Source organism: Nerophis ophidion, linkage group LG04 (assembly GCF_033978795.1).
Source record: "Nerophis ophidion isolate RoL-2023_Sa linkage group LG04, RoL_Noph_v1.0, whole genome shotgun sequence".
NCBI classification, from domain to species: Eukaryota; Metazoa; Chordata; class Actinopteri; order Syngnathiformes; family Syngnathidae; genus Nerophis; species Nerophis ophidion.
The window spans coordinates 1,708,730-1,720,664 of NC_084614.1; the positions used below are offsets into that span (position 1 = coordinate 1,708,730).

Below are 11,935 nucleotides of genomic sequence, written 5' to 3' on the forward strand. Positions count from 1 at the left end.
TGTTCTGTAACATGTTGGTGCTAGTAGATGTTGTTCTCTAACATGTTGGTGCTAGTAGATGTTGTTCTGTAACATGTTGGTGCTAGTAGATGTTGTTCTGTAACATGTTGGTGCTAGTAGATGTTGTTCTCTAACATGTTGGTGCTAGTAGATGTTGTTCTCTAACATGTTGGTGCTAGTAGATGTTGTTCTGTAACATGTTGGTGCTAGTAGATGGGGTTCTGTAACATGTTGGTGCTAGTAGATGTTGTTCTGTAACATGTTGGTGCTAGTAGATGTTGTTCTGTAACATGTTGGTGCTAGTAGATGTTGTTCTGTAACATGTTGGTGCTAGTAGATGTTGTTCTCTAACATGTTGGTGCTAGTAGATGTTGTTCTGTAGCATGTTGGTGCTAGTAGATGTTGTTCTGTAACATGTTGGTGCTAGTAGATGTTGTTCTGTAACATGTTGGTGCTAGTAGATGTTGTTCTGTAACATGTTGGTGCTAGTAGATGTTGTTCTGTAACATGTTGGTGCTAGTAGATGTTGTTCTGTAGCATGTTGGTGCTAGTAGATGTTGTTCTGTAACATGTTGGTGCTAGTAGATGTTGTTCTGTAACATGTTGGTGCTAGTAGATGTTGTTCTGTAACATGTTGTTCTAGTAGATGTTGTTCTCTAACATGTTGGTGCTAGTAGATGTTGTTCTCTAACATGTTGGTGCTAGTAGATGTTGTTCTGTAACATGTTGGTGCTAGTAGATGTTGTTCTGTAACATGTTGGTGCTAGTAGATGTTGTTCTGTAGCATGTTGGTGCTAGTAGATGTTGTTCTGTAACATGTTGGTGCTAGTAGATGTTGTTCTGTAACATGTTGGTGCTAGTAGATGTTGTTCTGTAGCATGTTGGTGCTAGTAGATGTTGTTCTGTAACATGTTGGTGCTAGTAGATGTTGTTCTGTAACATGTTGGTGCTAGTAGATGTTGTTCTGTAACATGTTGGTGCTAGTAGATGTTGTTCTGTAACATGTTGGTGCTAGTAGATGTTGTTCTGTAACATGTTGGTGCTAGTAGATGTTGTTCTGTAACATGTTGGTGCTAGTAGATGTTGTTCTGTAGCATGTTGGTGCTAGTAGATGTTGTTCTGTAACATGTTGGTGCTAGTAGATGTTGTTCTGTAACATGTTGGTGCTAGTAGATGTTGTTCTGTAGCATGTTGGTGCTAGTAGATGTTGTTCTGTAACATGTTGGTGCTAGTAGATGTTGTTCTCTAACATGTTGGTGGTAGTAGATGTTGTTCTGTAACATGTTGGTGGTAGTAGATGTTGTTCTCTAACATGTTGGTGCTAGTAGATGTTGTTCTCTAACATGTTGGTGCTAGTAGATGTTGTTCTGTAACATGTTGGTGCTAGTAGATGTTGTTCCCTAACATGTTGGTGCTAGTAGATGTTGTTCTGTAACATGTTGGTGCTAGTAGATGTTGTCCTGTAACATGTTGGTGCTAGTAGATGTTGTTCTGTAACATGTTGGTGCTAGTAGATGTTGTTCTCTAACATGTTGGTGCTAGTAGATGTTGTTCTGTAACATGTTGGTGCTAGTAGATGTTGTTCTGTAACATGTTGGTGCTAGTAGATGTTGTTCTCTAACATGTTGGTGCTAGTAGATGTTGTTCTGTAACATGTTGGTGCTAGTAGATGTTGTTCTCTAACATGTTGGTGCTAGTAGATGTTGTTCTGTAACATGTTGGTGCTAGTAGATGTTGTTCTGTAGCATGTTGGTGCTAGTAGATGTTGTTCTGTAACATGTTGGTGCTAGTAGATGTTGTTCTGTAACATGTTGGTGCTAGTAGATGTTGTCCTGTAACATGTTGGTGCTAGTAGATGTTGTTCTGTAACATGTTGGTGCTAGTAGATGTTGTTCTCTAACATGTTGGTGCTAGTAGATGTTGTTCTGTAACATGTTGGTGCTAGTAGATGTTGTTCTGTAACATGTTGGTGCTAGTAGATGTTGTTCTCTAACATGTTGGTGCTAGTAGATGTTGTTCTGTAACATGTTGGTGCTAGTAGATGTTGTTCTCTAACATGTTGGTGCTAGTAGATGTTGTTCTGTAACATGTTGGTGCTAGTAGATGTTGTTCTGTAGCATGTTGGTGCTAGTAGATGTTGTTCTGTAACATGTTGGTGCTAGTAGATGTTGTTCTCTAACATGTTGGTGCTAGTAGATGTTGTTCTGTAACATGTTGGTGCTAGTAGATGTTGTTCTGTAACATGTTGGTGGTAGTAGATGTTGTTCTCTAACATGTTGGTGCTAGTAGATGTTGTTCTGTAACATGTTGGTGGTAGTAGATGTTGTTCTGTAACATGTTGGTGGTAGTAGATGTTGTTCTCTAACATGTTGGTGCTAGTAGATGTTGTTCTCTAACATGTTGGTGCTAGTAGATGTTGTTCTGTAACATGTTGGTGCTAGTAGATGTTGTTTGTTGTTGACTTGTGGAGGCACAAAGTCAACATTCCAAATGCATGATTCATGCTGATTATTTGCTGTCCAGCCCGAACATGACATCACACTCACTGGGGGGCCCCTGATGGAGCGCCCACTGGGCCCCACTTGGCCTGGGGGCCCCTGAGGACCCGACACTCCAGGCTCACCAACTGGTCCTGCCAGGCCCTGAGGGGGAAACATGTGATCAGCTGATGTCATGTGACCTATCGCGTCATGTGACCTATCAGGGGCTGGGTGCAAGCGCGGGAAGAAAAACAGCAGAATATTAATTAGAAAAATAATAGAAATAAAAAATATCAATCAATCAATCAATGTTTATTTATATAGCCCTAAATCACACATGTCTCAAAGGGCTGCACAAACCACTACAACTAGGACATCCTCGGAAGAACCCCCCTAAGGGCAAGGAAAACTCACACCCAGTGGGACCTCAGTGACAATGCTGACTATGAGAAACCTTGGAGAGGACCACAAATGTGGGACCGAAAGCAATGGCTGTGGAGCGGGTCTAACATGATACTGAGAAAGTTCAATCCATAGTGGATCCAACGTAGCCGCGAGAGTTCAGTTCAAAGCGGATCCAACAGTCCAGTCCACAAGAAACCATCCCAAGCGGAGGCGGATCAGCAGCATAGAGATGTCCCCAAATGATACACAGGCGAGCGCTCCATAAAATAATCTAAATAAAAATGTTTTATTAATACAAACAAATATTAATATTAATATTGGTTGGAACTTTATTTGCTGCCATGAGTGGCTACGCATTTATTACTTTGTTACATTATTTGTTTTATTGATTAGTTTATTTATTAGAATATTTGTTTTATTGATTAGTTTGTTACATTATTTGTTTTATTGATTAGTTTATTTATTAGATTATTTGTTTTACTGATTAGTTTGTTAGATTTTTTATTTTATTTGTTGTTTAATTTGTTAGTTTGTTTGTTAATTAGTTTTATTTATTAATTCATTTGTTTTATTGATGTTTATAGTTGTCAGATTATTTGTTTTATTGCTTAATTTATTTGTCAAATTATTTGTTTTTTTAATTTGTAAGATTATTTCTTATTTGTTGGATTATTTGCTTTATTTGTTAAAATATTGTTTTTATTGATTTATTAGTTACATTATTATTTTTTGAGATTATTTCATCGATTAGTTTATTTGTTATATTATTTGTTTTATGGATTAGTTTGTTAGATTATTTGTTTTACTGATTAGTTTGTTACATTTGTTTTATTGATTGGTTTATTTGTTGGATTATTTGTTTTATTGATTAGTTTGTTAGATTGTTTTATTGAATAGTTTATTTGTTAAATTATTTTGTTAGATTATTTGTTTTATTGATTAATTTGTTACATCATCTGTTTCATTTATTAGTTTGTTAGATTTTTTGTTTAATTTGCAATTCATTGGTTAAATTATTAGTTTTATTTATTAACGTATTTGTTTGATTACTTGTTTTATCAATTAGTTGATTTGTTAAATTAGTTTCGTTAATTTGTAAGATTATTAGTTTATTTGTTAGATTGTTTTATTTTTTTAGAATATTAGTTTTATTGATTTGTTCATTTGTTACATTATTTATTTGTTTTATTGATTAGTTTATTTGCCAAAATACTTTTACAGTACTACTTGAATACTACTACACTACTACCTAAATACTATTACAGTACTACTTGAATACTACTACCTAAATACTATTACAGTACTACTTGAATACTACTACACTACTACCAAAATACTATTACAGTACTACTTGAATACTACTACACTACTACCAAAATACTATTACAGCACTACTTGAATACTACTACACTACTACCTAAATACTATTACAGTACTACTTGAATACTACTACACTACTACCAAAATACTATTACAGCACTACTTGAATACTACTACACTACTACCTAAATACTATTACAGTACTACTTGAATACTACTACACTACTACCTAAATACTATTACAGTACTACTTGAATACTACTACACTACTACCTAAATACTATTACAGTACTACTTGAATACTACTACACTACTACCTAAATACTATTACAGTACTACTTGAATACTACTACACTACTACCTAAATACTTTTACAGTACTACTTGAATACTACTACACTACTACCTAAATACTTTTACAGTACTACTTGAATACTACTACACAACTACCTAAATACTTTTACAGTACTACTTGAATACTACCACCTAAATAGCAGTACGGGAACACCCGGGGCCGAGAGAGGACCAGGACTCACCACAGGACCCGGCTGGCCACGTTCACCTCGAGCTCCTCGTATCCCAGGACCGCCCTGTGAAGAAGAGCAGGAGATGTTGACCTGGGTCTAGGTCAAGATGGCGGACGTGGGTGTGAGCTCACAGGCGGTCCGGCGGGTCCAGCGGGTCCTTTGCTGTCCTGCGTGCAGGTGCAGGCTTTGGGCATGGCGGGGCACTGGGCCTCATTGCGCTGCATGGTCACATGACAGGACGTCGTTAGCGGTTAGCGCCTAGCTTCAGGACCACATGCAGGACTCACCACACCAGGAAGTTCGCAGCACTGGTCTCTGGCGGCCCAGGAGGCACTGCACACGATGTCGAACATTTGGAGCTCAAACTGCAACACAAGACGGCGCTCAGCTTTTAGGCGTCACAAGGTCGGCCATGTTTGTTTCGAACCGGCGCCGAGTTGTCCTTGTTCCCACGGGAGCGAAGCAGCTTGCCCAGAACTTCCATCCCGCCCGTGCTGATGTTCCCCGCTGCGTTGATGGTCTTGGTGGACACCATGTGACAGTCCACCAGCACGCTGGCGCTGGACTTGCTGATCACCACGTGAAGCTGCGGACATTTGCACCCGACTTGAGCACGACCACGCCGCGGAACCAGAACCAGACTCTCTGACCTTGTGGAAGCTTCCGTGGAACAGTTTGTTGATGGGCGGACCCTCGAATGTGACGGTCTGGAAGTCACCTCTGTAGTCGTAGTTAAAGAAGGTCAAGGTCTTCCCTCCATCTGCAGCGTCAGGAGGCGTCACTTCTCATTCTTTGTGTTGTGCCAAGAAGATTCTACACTCACTGTCCAAGACCACGCCCACCAGCGGCTCCTGCTTATGGTCCAGGACCTCCCAGACAGCAAAAGGTTCCTGATGGGTGTCGGGTAGCAGGCGGAACAACAACGTGATGGTGTAGTCTGACGGCAGACCCTCCGGGTGGAGGAACCTAAGGGAGGCAGAGAATCCTCAATGTTATTTATGATGTTAACGTTTCTTTGTCCGCCCCTGAAGCCCGGCCCCCTCTTGAGATGAAGGACCACCTGGTTGGCTGAGCCAGGAGAGCGTCACGGTGCAGGCGGAAACAGGGGAATGTGTTGAAGGTTCCTGGTACCATGGAAACACCGGCGAGGCTGCTGTAGCTCGTCTCCAGAAGCCCGAACATTTCCATCATGCGGAAACCTGCCAAAACACGACTTCAACATCTGGACCGATTCATGTTTGGACATATCGATGTTTGGACCCATCCACATCTGGACCTATCAACATCTAGACCTATTAACGTCTGAAACGATCAGCTTCTGGCCGAATGACGTTGATGTTCCATGTCTTAACCAATTGATGTCTGGACCGTGCCAGGTCCGGACCAATCCAGGTTTGGACCGCTCAATGTCGGGACCGATCGACGTCTGAGCCAATAGTTGTCTGGAGTGAGCCAGGTCAGGCCCAATCCAGGTTTGGACAGATCGACGTTGATGATCAACGTCTGGAGCGATCGACGTTCGGACCAATAGTTGTCTGGCCGATCATAGTCGATGATCAACATCTAAACCGAGCCAGCTCTGCACCAAGCCAGGTCTGGACCTATCGACGTTGATGAGCCACGTCTGAACTGATCGACGTCTGGACCAACACTGGTTTTGCCGATCAGTGTTGATGATCCACGTCTTGACCAATTCAAGTCTGGACCAATTGGTGTCTGGACTGAGCCAGGTTTGGACTGATCGATGTTTGGACTGATCCGACGTTGATGATACACATCTAGACCGATTGATGTCTAGACCAAGCCGGGTCTGGACCGATCCAGATTTGGACCGATGGACGCTGATGATCCACGTCTGGACCGATCGACGTTTGAACCAATCGATGTTTGGACCAATAGTTGCTGGCCGATCAGCGTCGATGATCCAGGTCTAGACCGATCCACATCTGGAACTATTGACGTTTGGACCGATCGACATCTGGACCAATAGTTTTCTGACCGACGTCTAGATTTTCCATTTCTGGACCAATAGAGGTCCATGATCCACATTTGAACCGATCCATGCCTGAATCGACACGAAGAGACGGCGGAAGTCTTACCGGGCACCGTGTCTCCACTCATGGCCACCGAGGGACACGCTGGAGACAAACAAAGGGTGGTGAGGAACATGGCGGCCATGAAAAGATGGTGGCTCGTGGTCACTCACTGGCGGTGGCGGCTTCACACACGAAGGTCACCAGCTTCTCTTCGATCTTCTCGAAGGCGTCCAAGTCGTCCACGAAGAAGACGTGTCTGTCGCTGGGTTGACTAGCAATACTCACCAGCTCGCCATAGTCGGCGTCGGCGAAGCCGATGGCGAAGACAATGAAGCCTGAAGATGATGAAGAGGTGAATTACCTGAGAAGAGGAAGTTACCAGCACAGGTCACCTGACCTTCCTTTTGCATCTCCTTGGAAACCTTGATGACATCATCCTGGGATCGACCGTCTGTAAGAACCACCAGAACCTTGGGGACTCCCCTCCTGACGCCGCCCTCTGGCGAGAAGATGCTGTCCTTCACGTGCTGGATGGCGCGACCTGAGCGGCGGACACGTCACTGCGAGGCCTGCTCCGAACCCCGGGCGGTCATGTGATCAGGTCTCACCTGTCTTGGTGTTTCCTCCCTTGTAGGAAATCCTGTTGATGGCGTCCAGGAGGCGCTCCTTTTCCTGGTGAGCGTTCAGCGCAAACTCCGTGCGAGCGTCGTCGCTGAACTGAGCGATGGCCACCTGTCACACACGCCAGCGCTCACATGACCTGAGGCAGACCACCAGAACGGAAACACGCGAGCTCGACCCAAGTACTGCTGCCCAGGTTCTGGTTTGGAACCCCCGAGCTAACCACACCAGAACCTTTGCCCACCTGAGTGCCGTCAGGTCCGATCTGGTCCAGCGCTCCTGCAGTACTGTACAAGAATTTGATGATCTTCAGGAAGTTGTCGTCACCGATGCTCCAGGAACCGTCGACCAGGAATGCCAGGTCAGCCTTGGCCGCCCTGCAGACTAGAAGGGGGGGCGTGGCTTAACACAAGGTCATCACCTGACATTCTGGTCGACGCCGCTGCTTCCTGTTGTTCCCAAGTCAGCTGAGCGCTCAAACTTTTACAGCAAACAGAGGAAGCTGACCTTCTTTGGCAGGGGGGATTGTGGGTAGTGGGGTGGTGCTTGGCGTTGTGGTTGGCGCCGCAGTGGTGGTGGGTTCTGTACAACACAAAAACAGCCTTGGTATTAGCCACATGCTAATACCATGCTCGTGATGCTAGAAACGTGCTAGTGATAATAGAAACATGCCAGAGATGTTAGAAACATGCTATATGCTAGAAACATGCTACGTACTAATGACGACAGAAACATGCTATTAAGACTGGAAACGTGCTACATGTTAGTGATGCTAGAAACATGCTAGCGATGCTAAAAACATGCTACATGCTAGTGATCATAGAAACATGTCAGGAAGGCTAAAAACATGCTACATTCTAATGATAGAAACATGCTAGTGATACTAAAAACACGCTACATGTTAATGAGACTAGAAACATGCTAAAAACATAATATATGCTAATGACACTAAAAACATGGTAGTGATGCTAGAAACATGCAACATGCTAATGATTATAGACACATGTTGCTAGGACCATGTGTAACGGGTATAAAACATACTTTGATTATTTGAGTGAAATTCCTGCTAAAATATGTTTATTGTTTTGTAATGCAAGGAGGTCCAATTGCGCCATCTGCTGGTACCTGAAAGTCTGTAAACACGACCGGAAACCGAAAGCTAATAGCAGACTTCCTGCACTCTGCTAAAGGTAAGACGTTCCGATATTGCTCCGCAAAATATTGTAAATGACACTAAAGCTAACGTGATGTTGATTGTAAGACACACAGTTATTTAACAGCAGTTATGTTGTGGAATCTCTGTTTTGAATTAGTTGTTGCTCACCTTAGATGTACTACTATGTTGCACTGAAGTCCATATTATTAGTTGTTGCTCACCTTAGATGTACTACTATGTTGCACTGAAGTCCATATTATTAGTTGTTGCTCACCTTAGATGTACTACTATGTTGCACTGAAGTCCATATTATTAGTTGTTGCTCACCTTAGATGTACTACTATGTTGCACTGAAGTCCATATTATTAGTTGTTGCTCACCTTAGATGTACTACTATGTTGCACTGAAGTCCATATTATTAGTTGTTGCTCACCTTAGATGTACTACTATGTTGCACTGAAGTCCATATTATTAGTTGTTGCTCACCTTAGATGTACTACTATGTTGCACTGAAGTCCATATTATTTCCCCCTACAGACATGGACACCAGCAGAGGTGCTAAACACATATTGTGTGTGTGTACATTCCCATCGCTCACTGCAGGTAATAATTGTTGTTCATGTTGAAGTTTGAATTGTCCGACATTTTTGCATGAACACAACGTGGTCTGTCATTTTCGCTAGTCGCCACCAGAGGGTGCTAAAAGTCCATTTAATGTGTGTGTCATGTCTTGTATTTTGTACTTTTCTATTTTCTATTTCATAAATATATTAAAAAAAAGGATGTTGGTTAAAAAACAAGGTAAAAATATATTGTATTGAATTGATTGTAATACCAGTGAAGATAAAAGCAAGTTAAAACCACTATACGATCACACGGAAAAAAAGTATACTGTTAGAAAGCATTGTATTAAGTTCCATCTGTCATTGTAAAAATATGAAAATGTTCTGTACTTGAGCAGACTTCCTGCACTCTGCTAATGAGACATGGAAACCAGCAGAGGTACTGACCACATATTGTGTGTGTGTGTGTGTGTGCATTCGCATCACTCATTGCAGCTAGCAGTAAAGAAGCACATCATCACAAGCAGCCTGTCTGTGGATTCTTGACGGGACAGTAGTTACATATGGTACATGTTCATCATGATAAAAACATGCTAAGAATGCTAAAAAAATATGCTAAGGATGATAGCAACATGCTAACGACATACTGGTGATGCCAGAAATATGCTATTCGCTAATGATGATAGAAACATGTTGAAGATCCTAAAAACATGCTATATGCCAATGATACTAAAGACTTGGTAGTGATGCTAGAAACATGCTAATGACAATAGCAACATGCTAACGGCATACGGGTGATGCCAGAAACATGCTATACGCTAATGATGATAGAAACATGCTTATGATGCTAAAAACATGCTAATGATGATAGAAACATGCTAATGATGCTAAAAAACATGCTAATGATGATAGAAACATGCTAATGATGCTAAAAAACATGCTAATGATGATAGAAACATGCTAATGATGCTAAAAACATGTTAATGACAATAGCAACATGCTAACGGCATACGGGTGATGCCAGAAACATGCTATACGCTAATGATGATAGAAACATGCTTATGATGCTAAAAACATGCTAATGATGATAGAAACATGCTAATGATGCTAAAAAAACATGCTAATGATGATAGAAACATGCTAATGATGCTAAAAAACATGCTAATGATGATAGAAACATGCTAAGGATGCTAAAAAAACATGCTAATGACGATAGCAACATGCTAACGACATACTGGTGATGCCGGAAACATGCTATACGCTAATGATGTTAGAACATGCTAATGATGCTAAAAACGTGCTAATGATGATAGAAACATGCTAATGATGCTAAAAACATGCTAATGATGATAGAAACATGCTAATGATGCTAAAAAACATGCTAAAGACGATAGCAACATGCTAACAACATACTGGTGATGCAGGAAACATGCTATACGCTAATGATGATAGAAACATGCTGAAGATCCTAAAAACATGGTATATGCCAATGATACTAAAGACATGGTAGTGATGCTAGAAACATGCTAATGATGCTAAAAAAACATGCTAATGACGATAGCAACATGCTAACGACATACTGGTGATGCCAGAAACATGCTATACGCTAATGATGATAGAAACATGCTAATTATGCTAAAAGCATGCTATATGCTAATGATACTAAAGACATGGTAGTGATGCTAGAAACATGCTAATGATGGTAAAAACATGCTAATGATGATAGAAAGATGCTAACAACATGCTGGTGATGATAGAAAGATGCTATATGCTCATGATGCTAGAAACATGCTAGTGATGTTCCGAAGCTAAGCGGCCATCTTGGGCTGCCACTCACGGGTCTTGTCGGTGACGGACACGGGCGGCCCTTCCGTGCCGTCCTGCAGCAGAGCATAGACGCTGACCTTGTGCGGCGTGTCGGGCCTCAGCTGCTGGAAGCAATGGCGGCTGGTCCCCCCGCTCACCTTGGCCTCCTCCACGTGAGAACCTGCGGGCCAAACCTTCAGTGCGTCTGGCGAGCCAGCAGGGGGCGCCATGAGCCAACTCACCGACTAGAGAGCGGATGAGGACTCTGTAGGCGTGGGCGTGTCGCTGCGTCTGCCATTGGGCACACATGCCGCCGCCGCCCCCCTGGTACAAGGTCAGGCCGCTGACCAGCAGACGCACTGCAAGGATCATCCTTCAGTCACATTTCTAATGCAGCTGTGATAGGCTCCAGCACCCCCGCCACCCAGAAACGACAAGCGGTAGGAAATGGATGGATCTTTTATAGCCGAGGATGGGACCCCCAAGTGCCCTGCCTTCGGCTTCCGCCCAGCTCACACCACCTCTATGGCCCCTCCCATGAGTGGTGAGCCCATTGGAGAGGGGACCCACCTTGCCACTTCGGAGGGGTGTACACACCTTGCCACTTCGGAGGGGGGACCCACCTTGCCACTTCGGAGGGGGGACCACCTTGCCACTTCAGAGGGGTGTACCCACCTTGCCACTTCGGAGGGGGGACCCACCTTGCCACTTCGGAGGGGGGACCCACCTTGCCACTTCGGAGGGGGGACCCACCTTGCCACTTCGGAGGGGGGACCCACCTTGCCACTTCAGAGGGGTGTACCCACCTTGCCACTTCGGAGGGGGGACCCACCTTGCCACTTCGGAGGGGGGACCCACCTTGCCACTTCAGAGGGGTGTACCCACCTTGCCACTTCGGAGGGGGGACCCACCTTGCCACTTCGGAGGGGGGACCCACCTTGCCACTTCGGAGGGGGGACCCACCTTGCCACTTCAGAGGGGTGTACCCACCTTGCCACTTCGGAGGGGGGACCCACCTTGCC

The 11,935-nt window shown here is 43.6% G+C and overlaps 2 protein-coding genes across 9 annotated transcripts in view; one reads left to right on the forward strand and one right to left on the reverse strand.

The window, feature by feature from the left end:
- Positions 1-11,935, forward strand: part of LOC133550694 (zinc fingers and homeoboxes protein 1-like) — a 38,201-nt gene that overhangs the window by 14,681 nt on the left and 11,585 nt on the right. The window contains exons 8-10 of one of the 3 annotated variants that reach the window (XR_009806366.1): positions 8,486-8,578; positions 9,082-9,147; positions 9,603-9,656. Coding sequence is in view for 2 of the 3 variants with exons in the window: in XM_061896676.1 (XP_061752660.1) it covers positions 9,082-9,147; positions 9,603-9,664 (128 nt within the window). In the remaining variant the exon portion in view is untranslated. Of the gene's footprint in view, positions 1-8,485; positions 8,579-9,081; positions 9,148-9,505; positions 9,547-9,602; positions 10,095-11,935 lie in introns of those variants that run through there. The other 2 variants (XM_061896675.1, XM_061896676.1) reach the window with 2 other exon arrangements.
- LOC133550692 (collagen alpha-1(XIV) chain-like) overlaps positions 1-11,935 on the reverse strand; it is a 35,266-nt gene that overhangs the window by 5,113 nt on the left and 18,218 nt on the right. For 5 of the 6 annotated variants that reach the window (XM_061896673.1, XM_061896669.1, XM_061896672.1 and 2 more), the window contains 16 exons: positions 11,156-11,272; positions 10,945-11,094; positions 7,896-7,970; positions 7,633-7,772; positions 7,376-7,499; positions 7,165-7,308; positions 6,938-7,102; positions 6,831-6,869; positions 5,792-5,930; positions 5,555-5,697; positions 5,382-5,491; positions 5,159-5,317; positions 5,019-5,096; positions 4,863-4,949; positions 4,741-4,794; positions 2,547-2,642 (listed from right to left, as the gene is read on the reverse strand). In XM_061896673.1, coding sequence (XP_061752657.1) covers positions 2,547-2,642; positions 4,741-4,794; positions 4,863-4,949; positions 5,019-5,096; positions 5,159-5,317; positions 5,382-5,491; positions 5,555-5,697; positions 5,792-5,930; positions 6,831-6,869; positions 6,938-7,102; positions 7,165-7,308; positions 7,376-7,499; positions 7,633-7,772; positions 7,896-7,970; positions 10,945-11,094; positions 11,156-11,272 — 1,820 coding nt within the window. The remainder of the gene's footprint in view (positions 1-2,546; positions 2,643-4,740; positions 4,795-4,862; positions 4,950-5,018; positions 5,097-5,158; positions 5,318-5,381; positions 5,492-5,554; positions 5,698-5,791; positions 5,931-6,830; positions 6,870-6,937; positions 7,103-7,164; positions 7,309-7,375; positions 7,500-7,632; positions 7,773-7,895; positions 7,971-10,944; positions 11,095-11,155; positions 11,273-11,935) is intronic. The other variant, XM_061896671.1, reaches the window with a different exon arrangement.